The 20,312-nt window shown below is 43.2% G+C and overlaps 1 protein-coding gene across 1 annotated transcript in view; it reads left to right on the forward strand.

Moving 5' to 3' along the window:
• Positions 1 to 20,312, forward strand: part of LOC124795750 — a 547,126-nt gene that overhangs the window by 450,505 nt on the left and 76,309 nt on the right. Inside the window, exon 3 of the mRNA XM_047259834.1 lies at positions 18,191 to 18,394. Coding sequence (XP_047115790.1) covers positions 18,191 to 18,394 — 204 coding nt within the window. The remainder of the gene's footprint in view (positions 1 to 18,190; positions 18,395 to 20,312) is intronic.

A 20,312-nucleotide genomic window follows, 5' to 3' on the forward strand; every position in this document is an offset into this window, starting at 1 on the left:
ACCCCGGCGTCTCACACCTCACACATGATCATATTAGACCCCCACTTTCACTGCCGAATCAAGTACTACTCTTTAACCACTCAAGTACGACATGGGTATAGGTATGCGCGGACGCGGATATCCGCATGTTTCCGCTTTAATAGTTACTTTGTGGTTAAAACTTAAAGAACAGTGTGAGTATTATGAATTTCCTCTATTTGCATTACAGGCGATCGACAATAATTAGTGTTGGGACGCTATTCTTACCCATCCTGGGCCGAGTGCCACTTTATTGGTTTGAATTCCCCACCCCCACCCCCCACCCCCACCCCCCCACCCCATGCCGCCTGCCCTCCGTCACGGAAAAGACAGATGCGTCTTTGGCAAGGGCTGAAATGGAGATTCGCCCTTCTTCCTAGTTTTCCGCAACTTTTAGACATGCATCTCGTTTCCCTCGTACCAACAACTGCCCTATGTCTGAGTAATTCCTAATTCGTTAGCAGTGACAGGCGACACATTTACAGCAACCGAAGGCTACAACGAAGCGATATGAAGGCTGTTCTAGAGCACTCCATCCACTGGGATCTTCCGTTCATGAAACGACTCCTATCTGTACGTCAATATGACAGAAGTAAGTTCGGTACGAAGTCAGTGAATTTATGCATTTTCTCCTAAATATATTTTCAAATACATAAGGCAACACTTAATACACTGAGAAGTGTCGAACGTTAACGTGATTTAAAAGTATACTGAATTATACGTCTGATAACGAACTGTATGACTAACAGTATGAGAGGTGACTGCAACTAGTTACACGAATTCATTTGGCTTCCCTACGTAGCTCAAACATTCACCAGAAAATTTTACAAAATACGTTTCACTAACTGAAACAGAAAGCTGTTAACCGTCGCAAGACGATGCGAACATTATGAATAAATGACATTTTTTGTATGTTGAAGACTTAAAAACAGTTTTACTTAAGAATGCTTTGTTTAGCACTAACTCGTATGCAGAAGAACACAAATCAAGACACTACACAACACTAATTCAAAATGCCAACATCCGCAAAAGAACTTCATAACTTGCAAACAAAGCCGGCCGGAGTGGTCGAGCGGTTCTAGGCGCTACAGTCTGGAACCGCGCGACCGCTACGGTCGCAGGTTCGTATCCTGCCTCGCGCATGGATGTGTGTGATGTCCTTAGGTCAGTTAGGCTTAAGTAGTTCTAAGTGACTGATGACCTCAGAAGTTAAGTCCCATACTGCTCAGAGCCATTTCAACCATTTTGAACTTGCAAACAAGCACACATTTAAAATCAAGAAAGCAACTGTGCAAGGAAATCATGCGCAAAGACTGAAAAGTAGATATCAAAAAGCCTTGAAGACAATGAAACAAGTGAATGAGAACGGTGCAAGTTTGATTCCGGCTTCTACTAACATGAAAGGAGAAGCAGTTGTGATCAGCACATGGAACAATGAACACAAGATGACTCGAATATGTCGCCTTTAGGCAAAAGTGGTATTCAGTCTATAAAAACCAAAGGAACCAAAAGTATCATCTAGTAGTGATGGCCGGCCGCTGTTGCCGAGCGGCTCTAGGCGCTTCAGTCCGAAACCACACGGCTGCTACGGTCGCAGGTTCGAATCCTGCCTCGGGCATGGCTGTGTGTGGTGTCCTTAGGTTAGTTGGGTTTACGTAGTTCTACGTCTACGGGAGTGATGACCTCGATGTTAAGTCCCATAGTGCTTAGAGCCATTTGAACCATTTTTACTCGAATGAATACTAATAACCATTAACGAGGCTTTGTCAATAAAAGCGAAAAGCGCTTGATGAATGAACTTTTCGGTTTTCAGAATGCTTAAGATAGAGAGGAAGCAAAGTAGCGGGAAGAAATCCAACTAGGTGAATGTGGGATAGAACTTCTATGCAGTCCCTGGCAGCTGACTCATTTTGTTAGTTATTTATTTCCCGGTTATTTAACACTAACGACGCATCTAGGCTATCACAAAGTCCATATGGCAATTACCGATGCGTAATTGCTAAAATTTGCCGTTGGATTACTGTGGTGTGTGCGGCTGAATCTCACTCATTACATTCATCAACCTAGCATTGTGAGACCACATGCCACATCTTTACTTATGATGTAAGGCTTGCAGTCAGTGCATAGGAGTATTATTCGAACTACGTTTTACGCCCTAATCAAAGTTACAGAAGTGGAGTGGTTGAAAATGGTTCAAATGGCTCTGAGCGCTATGCGACTTAACTTCTGAGGTCATCAGTCGCCTAGAACATAGAACTAATTAAACCTAACTAACATAAGGACATCACACACATCCATGTCCGAGGCAGGATTCGAATCTCCGACCGTAGCGGTCACGCGGTTCCAGACTGAAGCGCCTAGAACCGCACGGCCACAACGGCCGGCCAGAAGTGGAATGAAACTCGTTATCCTACCTCTGATGGTGAGTTGTTTTCTACAACACAGGCCGAACAGAAGCCAGCTTGCGTGCCTGCAGGCGGGCAGCTAGATGTACGTGGGTGCAAGTGGACAGGGGTGGGAAGCAGTTGATCTGCAGGCACTAAGGCTACTTGACCACAGTCTGTGTGGCAGTTCTGCACCATCTGAGTACACGCTGATAGGGATGGTCAAATGTTTCGCACATACGTGTAAAAAGGTCGCTGGCTGGTAAGCTATACCAGCACACCTGCGTGCAAGTGGTGAGTGGTGCCCAGTAGTGCCTGTGCCCTGTAGGGTAGCGTTGGAAGACATACCATATTGGAATAAAGCTTTCTAGAGCACTGGCACATTTAAAACATATAATAAGAGAGTCGTTTTGGCGTGATTTTTTAAATTAAAATGTTGGGGGATGGTATTTTGATGGTTTAAAGTGCAACTGTACGTGTAAGTGTAAAAGTTAGGATGGGAATATAAACCTCTTCAAACTTTTACTGTGATAATGTCTGTGTGTATCACCACTAATTGTGTCGAAGTTCTAACAACCCTACCACAAAAATGTCAAAAATTAATTATGATTGTAGTGTTGCTCACGCTGCTAAATATTGCATTTTCGGGCAACAACAAAGTTATGTTATGTGGCAGGTGTCATTAGAGCACAGTTAATAAAGTCATTTCTTGAAATAATGGATAAACTAGGCACTCATCTTTTCGTGTTTCCCACGCTGGTCTCGCTGTGAACTCATGGCTCAATCGTCGAAAATCTAGGTAGTGATGATTCCAAGCTCGGATGCAAAGAGGCCTAGGTGTTATTCTGCGATATTCAAAAGTTTTATAGTTGTGTTTCATAAACTATTCTTAAAGATTAAACATTTGCAAGTTAGGACAATGGTGATGTAAAAGAGTAATCAGCACTCCGAATTTAAGTTACACTTCTTTTTTATTACTTTAGTTGCAATATCACGTAACTTGTTCCAAAACATCACTTCACAATATAAAACATACTTGAAAATATCTTCCTCACTGTTAAAGTTCACATTTCATAAACTGACTACAGTGTGCGTCTTTTTAACATGACGACCACAGCTTGACTCCCTAACAACCGCTTACGCGCCCAAAAACCAGTGTTACAAGTACGTCAATGATCATAGTGACAAAAGGAAGAATACACATAAGAATAATATCATTGCAATATATACATATCGATGTATCGAAGTACCTCTACATTAATGAAATCAAATCTGAATATTGTCACAGAAATATGTTACCTATTTTACAGAAACACAGTAGAATATTGCTGGTATCGAGAGGTTGAAGTGAGATGCCGTAATGGTTACGTAATTCAAGTACCATTACAAAGTGAAAACGTAGTTTTTAGATAAATTTAAATACAAACAAGATTGAAAGAGAAAATTTGATGATATTAACATGTATACTTATGGTGTAATCAGAGAGTATTATTTACAGAATTTTGGGAGCTATGTTTGATACCATAACGAAAATCAATTTTCGTTCCTGACAAATGCTGGAAACTTTGTACACGTGTTGAAATAAGTTTCAGGCTGAGTGGCATTTCGTCAGGGAGGAAATGAAGTATTTTAAAGCTCTTTTTTGACATATTAGACATCTTAGAATCTACTGAGGCTTCCAAATCGTTCTCTGTGTATCTTCAAGACTTGCTAATGAAGTTAATGCAGCTGTTTGACGTGTGTGTATTTTCGGATGATGTGTGACTGTTGGTCTAGGTGTCACCAAAACCTGCTGTTGGAGAGCGCTCTGATCGCAAATCACTTTGGAGAGCACACCTCGTGTCACGATTTGAGAGTGATCACAAGCTATGCTGCAGTCGCGTCAGCGTTGACGTTAGCTTTCCCTTCTTATGTGCGGATGGCTTCATCTTAATCCAAAAAACGGACGTTGATTACTAGGAGACGCGCTCACTGCCCATGCTGCATCAGCGGCGTTGTCTGCTGGTCATATACTATTGTAGGTTGGTCATGTACTGTTATAGGTTATGCTGTGCTTGAACACGACTCGATATGCTCGCACAGCTTACGTCACAGCTCCATAAACTTGGGTTCGGTCGAGCTTTAGATCGCACTACGATCTACTGACATCTCTTGGTACTACCTACACGATGTTTCTTAGCATTAGTAATGCTCTGTGCTGGAGTACAGCTTGTATGTTAAACAACTAAACGATCAAAATCTTAATTCAACCAAATTTTCGAGCTTTCCTCGTCACGTAATCTAGTGACATCTGTTATACAGTCTCTGAGATGGGTCTTCCTCATACAAGGGTTGGATCCCTCACTCCTTCCAGCTATTTGACTGGCTAGGGCACCCCATGGTGTTAAAACAGTAGAGTGCATTTACCGAGCTCCTTTTCCTGAGTAGACTGGTTGGAACACTCTCCTGCAATTCGCAAATGGTATCCGTCGTGTGTATCTAGTTCGTATCTTCGAGTCTCCTGTGTGCATGTATCTCATCACTCTCCCAATTTCGCCTTGTGGACTGCCGTCGTTGTCGTTGCAGCCCTGTCGTGGCCTCCACGGCAGTTACCTCACCGTCTCGCCATCGCCGCCGCCGCAGCCGTCTCGCCGCCGCTGCCGCCACAGTCAGTTCGTCGCTTCCGTCTTCGTCAACGCCGCCGCCATCACCGCTGTCGTCAGCACCACGTCACTGGTGTCCCCTGCCATCTCGGCGACACTTCGTCACCGGTAATCGTCGTTTACTAGCTGTTCCCTGTCCTCTTGTCCCACTATGGACACTCCTATTACCTGAATCATTTAAACTACCTCTCCCGCTGGTCCAATTGTCCCCTCGCGGAATATTTTCTCCAGTCCACCACTATTTGTCCACTTTCCACTTCACACAGTCTTGTCACCATCTCCAGTCACTTCCTTTTTCTACCCTACCTTCCCACGATGTCTTCGCCACCTTCTACCACTTCCTTAGCCTATCGCCCACTTACAACTTATCCCATACCGATCTCTTCCCAATGCTCCAACACTAGGGAAGATAACACCTCGTCGTGCTATAGTGACAGCGCTGGGAGCCACAGAACCTGACATCAAGTCAAAAAGCAACTGGGACAACTCGAGCCAAATGGAAAGACATGCGCCACAACATATCCCACTTTCTCCAGTTCCCCAACGCCCCGCCCCCCTATATCCCACTATCTGTAAAGAAACCACAGAAGTGCCCTAACGCAGAACCGACCATTAACACAGAGCACACTACCAGAGCTGTAGCCATAAAACCACAAATCAATCCTGATCTCACTGGATACGTGGACACCACTCCCTCCCCTGCACCCTCTTCCTGTTTGTTTACACCTTTGTCCTATCCTGGCCTGACCTCAAATTCCTAAGTACAAGATCCCTCACTCTCAAAATCAGGAAATACGTCCCTCACAGTCCCATCACCCAAAACCATACCCCACAAAGATTCAGGCCTTATTAAACCCACGACCCCCAACTTCAAGTCAGGCCTCCTCCTCAACATGCCATGCATTACCTTTGCCCCTAACGTGTCCCTTGTTCTCTTCAGCAACACTTACTGATTCAAACAACCCCAGCCTCCTACCCATCACCCCACCCTCATTGCTGTGACAATGAAGATTGGCCCTGAGGTCACAGAAGAGCCAGTGGTCCCCAAACAGAATTCCCATCATTCCTCAGAAATCTGCGTGCTTCAGAATATCTATAGTGAGTCAGGTCCCTCCTTCCCACCCTTGGCTCCCAGCTTCCAATACCTGGACAACATACTACATTTAGTACCAATCGCAGCACATGACATAAAAGAAGTACTTCACAGAAAGTGCAACGCATCCCATGGTCATGTACACATTACCTATTGAGACCTCAAAAAATGTCCCCCTCCTTGTTAGTCACCATTCAAACCCTTTATACCACTATCCTGTTCACAAGTTATTTTTCTGAACAGCAGAAAACTAAAATCCTACATTTCCTCAAACTGCAGAAACCCCCTAGTGATACCTCCCGCTACTGCCCCATCTGCCTCACTTTAGTGTTTAGCAAGATCTTTGAATCCATCCTCTCTTGACACATCCATCAACACCTGAACGAACACCACCACATTCCTGTTACCCAGAGTACCTTCCATCCCACCTTCTCCTCTGATGACCAACTCCTGCACTTCACCCATCTCTTATCCGACCAGCTCAAAGCCTTTAAATCCACTATTTTTTTCTCCATTTCGAGAGAAAGCCTACAGTGGTGTATGGTATTCCAGTCTCGTTTTCAAGCTCCAGACGTATGCACTTCCAGTTAATTATGTACTCCATATTGCATCCTTCCTCTCATATGCCCAAACTGCTTCCACCTGTCCACCTCCATCAGCACGCTGATGGCACTGCTGTCCTTGCCCTCTATCCTACACTTCAGAAATCCCAACGATCCCTCCAAATCCACCTCAATTTACCTGGAGATCAAATCTTCCAAAACCCAGGCAATAATTGTAGGACTAACTGACCACACCTTCCGCCTCCATGACTTCTGTCTTACCATTTACGATCATCCTATCCACTTAGCTAATACGCTAAAATAACTGGGACTAACCATCGAGCAGCAACTAACATGAGCGCTTTTCCAACTAACAGAAAGCCTACAACAGACTAAAACTACTAAAAGGCTGGTAATGGAGATTGCACCTTCCATTGTCTCCACACCTGCAAGACTTTGATCCAGCGTATCCTCTCCAATGAAAATGTTGCATGGATATTCGTTCCACCTAAGTTCTGGAAGTCCTTCCAGATTCTTGAATGCCATGTGCTCGACATTGCTTTCCATATTTGTTTACCTTCCCCCACATGTATCGTTTACCACCATATCAAATTCCCAACTCTCCTCCCTCACAGTAAAACCTATGAACAACCTACGCCACCTGGAAACTTGATTCTAATAATCGTATTGTTTCCCCTCCAGTTTTCAATCCTAGTATGCTGCCATGGCTCACCTGGCATATCCCACCAACCCTATACCTGCACACTTTCCACATTCCCTCCCAACCAAATTTTAACCTTCTTGCTCTCGCAGCCCATTTACCCATCCTACAAACTACCCCACCCATTCCACTTCTCTGTATCTCCCTATCCATTTTCCCCTCCCCCCTCCTTTGAAGTCCCCTTTCCTCTTCATGTTGTGACCTTACCAATACCCCCATCTACTCCTCCCTTCCTGTCTCCTAACATCCACTCTACTCCACTGATACTATGGATCAGTCCTCCATCCTTATGTCTCCTCCCTAATACCCTCCTCAATGCTCAACCATCTCGCATTGAATAACAGCCGATCTTTCCCAGGTCAGGTGCTTCCAGTTTTAGTGACAGTGAAGTGCCTCTTTTTAAAATCAGTATTTTACATCACTCTTTAGATTTTGAAATGTATTCTTATTGTTTCTCCTTTTATGTGTTGTTATTACTGTTTTTAACTAAAAAAGAAGAAAGACACATTTATTGTATGTGGATGGGGCAAATAAAAGTGGCCCACAGAACTGAGTTCCAGGGTACAAAGAAAAACAGCAGAGAAAAGGAAATACAGTACTAACCTGACTATAGCAGATGTTCAAAGTGACCACCATTCATCTCTTGGCTCTTTTGGGCTCTGGTCAGCAAGCTGCTGAAGGCGGATCGAAGCTGGACTGCTGGAATTGCTGCAGTGTCATCCGAAATATTCTGCTGCAGTTCTTGAAGACTACGAGGGCTGTTGTGATACTCCTTAGACTTGAGGGCTCCCCACACAAAGTAATCGCTCTCTAACATATCAGGTGGCTTGGGTGGCCAGCTAGGACAGCGACCAGACTGACATATGCTAACAACTCAGTCAGGTGTGAAGACTGTGTAAATATGCTCAAAGGTTCGGACATCTTTATGGGTAGTTGCTCCATCCTGTTGGAAGTAACTGTAGTTCTATTCCTCCTCCTTTCATGCCGCCACAAGTGATTTCACAATGTTCGGGCCACTTTTATTTGCCCACCCTGTATAAAAATTCCCATACAGTTCATCTATGAACATTTTTGTAATCCACTTGTAAACAAGTCATTTTTATGTTAGTGTTTCTTTGTCTTTGTTAGTTTTACTTGTTCATTAACTGAACAGCGAGTTGAATGTACCGCTGGCAGCCCAGCTCCTCGCACATATGTGGCGAGGTAGGATGAAATAAAAATAAAGAGAAAAAAAGTCTTGCTGCTGTAATTAATTCTTGCGATTACATCTACCGACAATTTAATATGATTTATTTGGCAAGTTCAAAAAATGGTTCAAATGGCTCTGAGCACTATGAGACTTAACTGCTGAGGTCATCAGTCCCCTAGAACTTAGAACTACTTCAACCTAACTAACCTAAGGACATCACACACATCCATGCCCGAGGCAGGATTCGAATACACTGAAGCGCCTAGAACCTCTCGGCCACACCGGCCGGCCATTTGGCAAGTGATCAGGGATCGAAATGCTTGAGACGCACCTGACAAACATGACTGTCTCTAATAACCAAATCAAATATTGTGGTCGCTTCAGAGTCAAGTAATATCCTTTTTAAAGATAAACTTTGAGATTTACTTAAAAACTGGCATATATTTTTATATATACTTACATACCACAAGAGAACTTTTGCTGTAAATTAGTTCAAATGCAACCGGAGTTTTTCCGGTGGTAGGATTAAACGCTATTTCCTCCTCAGCATCACAGACTTTAAGCAGAACTATAGCTTGTTGTTGTGGCTAGTTTGTGGTGCTTCACGTATCGTTTGCCCTCGTGGCGCGCGAGTCATATGTCGCGTGATTGTTCGAGCTGGATCAGTACTGCATCGAGCACAGTGGAGCAAGGGGAAATCTCGAGATTGTTCGAGCCCAAGTACTGTTTGCCCATCGCTACTTTTATGGGTACGGCTGCTGAGCTTTTTGTATTAAAAAAAAGTTATTGACTATGGCTGTACAATTTATCAACATTGTACAGACGGATTCACATCAAGCAACACACACTAAATTTCTTTGTTATTCGGCACATTAATAAGTTTCACCTTTTTTTTACAGTAATTACCATTTGTGCCCTTCATAGGCTAGAGCTAAAAGACGCCCCCAAGTTTTATAAATTTGTGGTGGGTCGAGTTTTGTCCTGTAACAGGGAAGTTTCGAAGCCGCCAACTTCCTCTCGAGCAGTCATTAGTATTTTTCATTGTCTGCTTGCCCCTGAGTGCCAAATCGTCTGACGTTACGTGAATATCAAGTGAAATTTTAGCCCTGTTTTCCTCCACAAAGAAAAACGCAACGGAAATTACTGCTTTAAATCGATCGGTCAAGGAAAACATTTTACTAAATATTTCCTAGTAATTCTCTCTTGCAAGTTACGTGATGTAAGAGATCACAGGAGGAGGGGAGGATTGCGGGAATGCCCATTGTAGCGAAGTTTAAAGAACTAAACATTTATTCACAAAGATTGAGCGTACTTCTGAACTGCATTTAACTTGGAACAGAGATGAAATCGAACACTGTAGTTCCTTACGAGTAGGCTGTAATAACTAAATGATCAACATTATTCAACAAGCACTGGGTTGGCTAAGGAAAGCACCATGGGCGCACAATTGTTCACCCACAAAGACTGAAACTAATAGAGAAGACGAAAACAAAGTTCAACTTCTTGCAGTAATGACTGCATCGTCAAAGCGGAGTTACAACTCACAGCGAAAAGATCCTTGAAAGTTAACTTGGCGCATGTTGCACGAAAATGTAACAAGGAATGTTCCAGTCCGTCATATCGAAACCTGCCCAGACATTTTTCACATGAGAAGAGTACACCGAAAGAAATGCACTGGCAAGGCGCAAAAATGTTTTAAACAATGGTAAAGTTACTCATATCTGCTGCACGAAGAGCCTCTTATACCAGCGGTTTGTACTGCACTTCCTCCCGACTGCGAGAATCGGCGAATAAGCAGACCCAGACTTTTACAAGCGTAGCGTCGCTTACCGCCAAGTCGAAAGTGCTCTCATGCAAATTTTAAGCACTTAAACCATACCAAAAATGCATCAAATCCTTAACTGTTTGAATAACTTGCAGTTCTTATCAATGGCTGAACTGTTGCAGATGTAATTGTTAAACAAGTGACTACTAGAGGCTGGCCGTGGTGGCCGTGGGTTCTAGGCGCTTCAGTCTGGAGCCGCGCGACTGCTACGGTCGCAGGTTCGAATCCTGCCTCGGGCATGGATGTGTTTGATGTCCTTAGGTTAGTTAGGTTTAAGTAGTTCTAAATTCTAGGGGACTGATGACCTCAGATGTTAAGTGTCATAGTGCTCAGAGCCATCTGAACCATTTTTGTATCCCATTCTTCAGTTGACCCTGAAATTCGTGATACTGTTTGCAAATTGTTTTGCGAATGAAATTGGTTGTAAAGTAGCAATAAATTAAAACGTCATGCGTGTTTTTTTTCACTGCGCGTCATTTTAAGCAAAAGTTTGTTTCTGACGACATATCTCCAGAAGAAAGCAAAACAACACTCCAACCCAACTTTTGAAGAAAACAAAGTGTTGAAACAACTGAAACACAAACTCAATGAACATGATGCTCTTGTTGTGAAATTCCACGGTCATCCTTTATAAAAATGATTACATTACCAAAACTCTTAATTTTTTCTCTGAAAATAACGTTACTGAACTGAACCATGATCCAACCACAAAGTTTCAGAAAAAATTGAAGAAAATGCTTAACCAATGTAACTTCCTCCTGTCTGATAAACAAATAAAAAGTTGCACATTAATGAATCCCACTGCCCCCAAACTCAGAGCACAGCCAAAGATCCATAAACAGAACTCTCCAATTACACCAATTGTTAACTCCAAGAACACAACTACTAATAAACTTTCACAGTCATTAAATAATATCCTCAGAGAATTTTACACTTTTGAAACCACATACACAATAAAAAATGCACATGAGTTAACAACAGTCATCAAAGATTTAAAAATCCCCGGAGAAGCTAGATTTGCCACATTTGACATTATCAACCTGTCACAAATATACCTGTTAAAGAGACAATTTAAATTATTAGAAAAACCTCATCACACACAAAAAACTAACCATACCAGAGATTACAGAGTTGATAGATCTACTTGAACTAGTACTGTCCCACAACTACTTTTCATGTAATAATAAAATCTATCAACAGAAAGAAGGCTTAGCTATGGGTAACTGCATGTCAAGTTTCCTAGCTGACATTTTCATCAACCGCTTAGAGAATAAGTTCTTCGAAGGAGGAAATAAACTTGTTCAAAAAATTGTGTATTACAAGAGATATGTAGATGACACACTACTCTTATTTGATGGCACTAAAGATGAACTTGAAGAACTCCTCACATCATTCAACTCACTCCACAATAAAATAAAGTTCACAATAGAACATGAAGCAAATCAATCCATAAATTTCTTAGCCCTCACAATTGTGAATGAACAACAAGAACATAACTTGTACATTTACCGAAAATCAACCTACACTGACATCACAATACATGAATCTTCATGCCACCCGAACACACATAAGTATGCTGCATTTAGATCAATGTTGAACAGGGCACATACATTACCTTTAAAACCCAAAGCACTAACACAAGAAACAGATACTGTCAAAATAATTGCAGTAAATAATGGTTACTCTGTAAAATCAATTGATAAACTATCTAGAAAAATTCAGACCAACATCACTCACAAAAACACTGAAAAGAAACTACCGATACAAAACAAATCTTCACAAGCTTTCCATACTTAGGCACAGTATCACAAAAAATAGCTAACTTATTTAAAAAACCAATATTAAAATATCTTTCTCCACAAACAGCAAACTTGGATACCACTTACCTCACACAGTGAACACAAACAAGCCAATAACACATCACAGTGGAATATATAAATTATGATGTAACAGTTGCCCTGCATTTTACATAGGAAAAACTGGAAGAACGTTCCACACACGGTATAAAGAACACACCGACGCCTTCCGACTAAACCATTTTGAAAAATCTACAATAGGTAACCACATGTATATTAATAAACACAGACTTGACGACATCCACAACAGCGTAACTGTACTTCACACAGAAGCCAACAGTAAAAAACTTAATCTACTAGAACAGTTAGAAATAATGCTACAAAAAGAAAAATATTCCGAAAACTTGATGAATGAACAGAGTTAAACAGCCGCAATTTTTTCTACACCTTTAAAAGTTTATTTTTCCCGAAGGAAACAAATCTATAATAGCACTAACAGCTGACAATCTACAACATGGTGCCAAATAATTATTTTAATAATACCTGTGTACTAGTAATACTATATCATATTATCTTCTGTGAAACAAGAAAATCGATTATACTTAGAAGTAGAACATCTGTATGAACGAGAATCTTTGGCATGTTTACGTTCTGCTACTACAATGTGCAAAAAAGTGTGTGACAATGTATATATCCCAGTATGTACTGCAAAATTAAAGATGTGTGTTGTGTATACCAACTGCACAACAGAAGCAGACATCATACAATGTTAAACTGTAAGTTACTTTCATATTATTAACGCTGTTAAACTTATATCTACAATATACCATGTTGTAACACAAAAATGTAATATCAACAGGCAAACAACTAAAAACCTGATGTAAATCACTAAAAAGGACCTGAAGATGAGCCTCCAGGGCTCGAAATGCATAGTGCAGTAAATAAACGCAACTTGTGACTGAAGGCGGTTTGTTCTTCATTGTTTCTTTTATATTAGAGTTTTGCTGTTGTAAATTTATTCAGGCAGTCAACTTGTTAAACGCAACGTTTTCTAAGGCGAGGGAACTGGTGCTTATATGTACTTTGCTGGTTCTTTTCTTTAATCTTGAAACCCAGCACAGAATTTTACATGCCATTTTTGTTTAATATGATTCAGTAATTGGAGGATAATAACAGTGCAGATTCCAATAGCAATGTTTTTATTAAAGTGTATCGGATCTCAGTGACTGTACATAGTGAGCTCTCTCTAGCATCATTTCTTTACATTTAACATGGTACTGGTCTCACTTATACTTCTGGATGATTCTTGTATGCGTGGGAAGGTGCAGCACATTAGATTTGGGGCGTGCAGGGCAAAAAAAAAGAAAGAAAGCGACCCCTGTCGTCAGCCCAGACTGGGACCCCAGGAGTTGTCTCCATGGAAGTCATAATGTGAGAGTCTGTCACGGAGCGTAACAGGCTATTGTACGTTTTACAACTGAACCCTGCACAGAAGCCAAACTGACGCTGGAAGGCGACCCTATCAGCAGGAGAGCGGTGATTTTTCTTGTTTTGAAGAGAGCCGTTTCAAGGTAACCATCTTACGCTTTTCATTATAAACATGGCTTGCCGAAAATAACGGCCTAGCCTCGTGAGCAGCTTTCTAATTTCAGAGGACCTCTGATGTGAGGCTAGTTGCTTGGGCTTGAAAACGCTTCGTTGGGAAATTTGCCAGTGATGTTATGGAGGAATAACTAAAGTGACAGTCTCTTTTACAAGTAGAAGAGCATATAGTAACGTGGTTCGCATTTTTATAGTGACACGTTGCCTTGGCGGGGATTTGGTACGCTTGAAGGATCGTCGCTATTGGACAGCGGAGTAAGCATTTTCCGCTATTGAGCAGCGGGGTATGCATTTTCGCTATTGGTGGGCATTTCCTGTTTGGTGGGAAGAAATAGCACGGCATAAGATTGAGCTAAAATTAAGTTCAAATGGTTCAAATGGCTCTGAGCACTATGGGATCTAACATCTGAGGTCATCAGTCCGCTAGACTTAGAACTACTTAAATCTAACTAACCTAAGAACATCACACACATCCATGCCGGAGGCATGATTCGAACCTGCGACCGTAGCAGCAGCGCGGTTCTGGACTGAAGCGCCTGGAACCGCTCGGTCACAGCGGCCGGCTAAATATTAGGGCATTGCTGGCTAGACACAGAGGTGTGCATATCTCGTACGTATCAAGTATATACTGCACGTTAAAGACGGACAGTGGCATGCATCTTGGCAGACGAGCGGGGTCCAGAGCTGTTAGAACGGCAGTTCAATCCTCGTCCTCTACCGCAGAGTCACTTGCACGATGGCAGCATTCTGCACAACAGTCAGTGAACAATTATGGTTAGCATAATTAGCAGCACTGGTCTGATAGGGCTTTTCTTGGTCCGCATTTGCAGAATTCAGTACGATCACCTGTCTCACGTCCAGCATTGCCGTAGTGCATGTATGAATTTCTCAATTTTTTGTTGAGATTAACGAGATTCTAGTATAATTATCAGACCATGATTTGTATCAGAAGGGTATATTTCTTATTGATTTAAGTAATCGTGTAAACAAGCAAATACATTAGTTTGACTTTTCATAAAGAGTTAATGATTCATTTCATATTCATCCTTGATGTGCTTGGAATAATTATGTTTTAGTTGAATAAATTACTGTATTAATCGAAAGATGGTTTATGTTCAACCTTCCATTAACATCAAGTAATTTCTCTCTGGAGACCTCCACTTTGGGATCTAGGGCACAGAATCATTCGCATTATCTATTAAAGTTGTGTACACTAATTTATAGTTTGGATCCTAAAGGTTTTTTTGGCTCTTAATTAGTTTTCTGGGTTAGGATAACACCTCACATACATGAAGTTGCACAGTCTGTTGACCAGTTCAGTAATCACTGGCAGTTTATGTGAACATAGCTAATTGTATTGTTTCCCTTCCAGTTCCATCCAACTATGCCAGTGGATTATCGTGTTGCTTGGGGAATTCATTTGAACCTCGTGCGTTGTACTGGCATAATTATTTTTTACTTATTCAGTGATTATAATCAAGTTAATGCATCTTAGTAACGAAAAAGATTTTATTGGTGAACTTTGGTTTCATTTAGTAGTGCGATGAAACCCTTTACCGTTATATCTCTGTTAAACAAGGTACCCATACTTCATATTTAATTGGCCCATCCCTGTACCCTCATAATATTTCACGTAATCTTATGGAGAGTATCTGTTCACTGTATACGTCACTGGGTTCAGATGTTGCTAGCAACTCAAGAGAATGCTAAGTGCTTGACTGCTGTCTCGCAAAATGTCGTAAGAATGGGAATAAAACGCTTGTGAAATGTGAGAAAACGCAGGTAGAAAGAAGGTGCTCTGCCTGCTTGATCAAGCCGCGAAATTATAAAACCACAAAGTTATATGATAGGCGCATTGACACGCCTTTCAGAACTACAGCATCATCACTACCTACAGGGCATCGTCATCTACTTATTTTCTTTCTTCTTATTGTATTTATGGCGTGGCCATATTTTTAGCTTACGCTGCTGAAGCTTTCTGTATATATGGCATACGTCTTGATTTCCAGCGTTCGTTTTCAATTTACGATTCAGAGTCATTTTACATTGCTGCTCATTTATGTGTTACATAAAATATCCAGTCACATTAATGTGACCCAAGTCAAAAGCCTGAATAATAACCTTTTGCAAACAACTGTGAGACGTGTAGGAAGAGTGTAAATGAGGCTCTGGAAGGTACCTTCAGGGATGTGGAACCATTTCAGTTGCAGCGCCATGGCCAGTTGTGGCTAGGCTTCACGGTTCGCGAACCGTCCGACTGAAGTGGTCCCACAGATTCTCGATTGGGTTCAAACCCGGGGAGTTTAATGGCCAGAGTAGCACAGTAAACTGATTCTGATGCTCTTCGAACCACACGTGTGCGCCAAGAGCTGCGTGCCATGTTGCATTATCCTGCTAGTAGATCTTGTAGTCCTGAGGAAAACAAACTGCATAGGATAGATGCACGCTTGCTTTTATCCATTGTGCCTTCCAGAATACACGAGATCACCCAGCGAATAGCCTCCTGCCTGGACTCTTGTTGCAGGGTGTCTGCTTTCAGATGTTTTACACCTTACACGCCAGCAGCCATCTGTGCAATGGAGAATAAAACGTGAGTCACCGCCCAATGTACGTGCAGTTGCGCTATTGGCGTGCAAATTCTGGTCTTTGTCATGGACGAACAGCAGTCAGGATGTGTCCACGAACAAGACTGCTGCCCAGAGGCCCATAAGCATCAATGTTTGCTGAACAGTCGTTGAGGAGACACCATTAGTAACCCCTTGGTTCGTCTTGGCGGTCAGGTGCTCAACGGTTGCAGGTCTATTCGCCAACGCACATATCATCCCTGTCATCTATGGGCTGTGGTGCATCACTGATGCCTCAGCATCAGTTCTGGGTAGCGCCATTCTGCCATCCACAGTATACTTTTGGCCTAATCATGATGGCATGTGAACTATTTTCAACTTCACTATTTCAGAAATGCTTCCACCCTTGATCCAAAAGCCAATGATTATGCCCTTTTGGACGTCTGAAAAATCGTCCCATTTTCCCCCTGGGACGATTTATATAGCCTCCACTGCTTGTGCTGCCACCTGGTGACTGTGAGTGGTTATCACACACTGACGTCTAACATTGATGGTGGTCACCATTTAAGTGACTGGACTGTGTATGTTGCAGTATGTGCAAGCATCCACACTGCATCGTTGATCTTTCTTCTCAAGTATCTGAGTTTTACTGGTCGTATCAGTTCAGTTGGATTTACAATTGCAGGCGTTCCCCTGTCGATCAAGTCCTATTTCTGATGGAGGAATTTCCACATTCCACCTACATGTCCACAAATAGATTAGTGGATTAACATACCAACACTTCTACATAAAATGCAATCCTCGGTGAGTGTGATCCCTCATCCGCCCTATCCTCTGTTATGCCCATCCCGCCAGGATCGCTGCCAATCCTACCATCTACAAATCCCTTCAAATCCTGGAACGCCAAGCGCTCCGCCTCGCTTACTGCATCCGCCTCCCCTCCCCCACGCAGATCCTCTACGATTTAATTCCTTTCCCACACCTCCTCCTTTTCCTTGAACAGATACGGATCCTTTACAGCTCCTGCAAACTTGATCCCCCTCACCCACTTGTCTCTCCCATCCTTTCCCATCCTCATCTGCTGCCGCGCCTATACTCCCACATCTCACCTGCTCTCCATCTCTCCACACTCCATACCTTTGCCCAAGGTGGCCTCCACCAACTCCCCCTCCGTGATGATACCCTCATCCCCTCCATCTACCTCTCCTACCAACTTTGATCCTCCCATTCCTCCCCCTGTGTTCTTCCTCCAGGGCCCTGTCTTTCCCTTGTCACCCTCCTCTCTTCCTCCCTCCCTCCCCTCCCCCTCTCCCCATGCTTCCACACACCCTGTCTACCCTCTCCCCTCCCCTCCCCCTCCCCCTCCCTCCTTCTCTCCCACTGGCATCAACCCCCTCCCCCTCTCCATCCTACCCTCACCTCTTCCCTCTGGCGGGCCACCGGCTTTTTGGTGTGAACAGTTCATCTTCGTGCGCCGGAGATCGTCGCCAGTGCTCGTGTTTGTCTTCACGTCGGTGATTCAGTGTCTAGACACGTGAACGGAGGAGCACGAAAGGAGAAACTCTGTCTTCTCCGTTATGTACAGTGATGAACTTTTTATCCAAACAGTGCACCCGTGAACAGCTTCATTTATTTTACTTTGTCTGTCTCCCGTTTTTACCCGCCATGTTTTTTTTCTGTCTTTCTGTTTACTGTATGTATTCTCTATGGCCGAAGAGCGGCGAAGATAGGCCGCTGCCGGCCTACCTTTATGTAAAGCTTTCAAAATAACAATGAAGAAAATAAAAGTGAGTATGATTTGTTTGTGCCGGCAGGTGAAGGAGAGGGCGTCCGCCGGAGCTGGTGGCGCCGCCTGTGGAAGACGACCAGGGAGCGCAACATGGCGCTGTGCGGCGCGGCAGCGGCGCTCCTGCTGGTGGGGGGCATCATGAGCGTGACCAGCGCGCTCATCAGGGACTTCAACAGGGCTTCGTACAAGCCCAGCGTGCCCGAGCTGCCCAAGCCCTGGGAGACAGCCGGTGTGTATCTCTACCTCTGCTTGCCTCACTTCAATTACTGCCGCTTCTTCTCGGATAACACCACTGACAGTGGCTTCGATGCACTGTAGGCTGATTAAAATTACTTTGCCAGGTGGCGCTGTGGGCAATGGACCTTTCAGTGCTTTCTAGAGTAGTTCGCTGCCATCAACAATATGCTAGACTGGTGCATAAGTTCACAGCGTTTTTGGTTTTCATGCTGGTACTCCGGTTGCTGTGGGGTTTATTTATCGATTTCCATTTGTTATTTGTAGCTCACTGTTGCTATTTGAGTTTAAATATTGTGAGTTTGTCATTTGGATATAGTGAGGGGAGCTGTGGAAGCTAGGAAATCGAGTGCCAAGTGGGTAAATCGGAACATTTGCGACATATTATTCTGTTTGAATTCAGCAGAATGGTGACAGCAGCGGAAGCAGCCAGGAGAATTTGCGCTATGTATGGGGATAATGGCATTGTACACAGAACGGCAAGAAAATGGTTTTCTCGCTTGAAGGAGGACCGTTTTGAGTGATTCTTCACGTTCATGAAGATCTTTTGGGTTTAATCCGTAATCATCCACGTCACTGTACTCGAGAACTGGCAAATGTGATGAAATGTGATCATTCCATCATCGTGCGACATTTACATCCAATGGGGAAGGTTCAAAAATGGTGTGTATGTCTAGCGCATGCTCTAAGCCAAAATCAGAAAAATCAACAGGTGGCCATATGTTGATCTCTGCTTGTTCGTCATCAGTTGGCCCGTGAACAACACCAGCCATTCCTATCCTGTATCGTATCATTACTGGTAACAAGAAATAGTGCCTTGATGCTAACATAAAGAAAGGAAAGCAATGGTTGAGTCCAAACAAAGCGGCAACTCCCCGTACAAACACCTGTGTGCATCCAGCATCCACAAAAGATAATGTTACGCATCTCGTGGATCAGCGACGGTGCGGTGTACTACGAATGGCTTCCCTGAGGTGTGACCATCACTGCTGACGTTTACTGTCAACAGCTAAACGTCTTGCAGACGCAGTCGAAGAACAACGACCAGGAAGACTGCGTGAAGTGATGCAACTCCACGCTAATGCTCGCCTGCATCCTGATAGATTATACAGTTTGGAAGTCATTCCGCACCAACCATATTCACCTGATCTTGCTTCCTCACCTTTTCCACTCTCTGTCCAACAACCTTCAACGAACTTCCTTTCCGGATGAAAATGCGCTCCGAAGATGGCTCGACGAGTTCTTTTCCTGAAAACCACGTGATTTCTATAGTCGCGGAATCGAAAAGTTATCCCAACGTTGGCAGACTGTTGCAAATATTGAAATAGAATATATTACTGATGACTAAAGTCTCTGTTGTGTGTAACTGTTGTGTTTATTGATCGCTACGAAGCTATACACCAACCCAACACCAATGGCAGATGAACTGGCCTTGTCTGCTCCTACTGTGGTGCCACTTTCGTGTGTGCAAAGTATGATGTCTGCATTCTTTTCCAGACGTGAAGAATAGATAATTGACACACTTAGATTCACTACAGGGATCTGTTCAATACGTGGACCTCAATGTTTGTACGTGATTTCTGTACGAGACTGAGACCTTAAAGGAATTTTCTGCGCACCGGGGAGCGGAGCATAGAGGTGGTGGCCTACAGACAGACTTGTCGCGGCAACATCGCAACTTCGCACGTTAAACGTCACGTGGCAACTAACTGAGATATGGCTATAGTTCCTCCAATTAGAGCTCGTAACGTCACAATCGCACTCTCTGCCCTGGCCATTGTGTTACGACGTGGTGCCCCTCCCCACTGAACGATGCAGCGAAGTGATTTCGTAGACTTTCCCGGCATAATGACTGATGACACATTTCTGGGGTGAGCAACCGGATAATGCATTCATCTCGAGACAAAATTTCA

Source organism: Schistocerca piceifrons, chromosome 4 (assembly GCF_021461385.2).
Source record: "Schistocerca piceifrons isolate TAMUIC-IGC-003096 chromosome 4, iqSchPice1.1, whole genome shotgun sequence".
Taxonomy (NCBI): Eukaryota; Metazoa; Arthropoda; class Insecta; order Orthoptera; family Acrididae; genus Schistocerca; species Schistocerca piceifrons.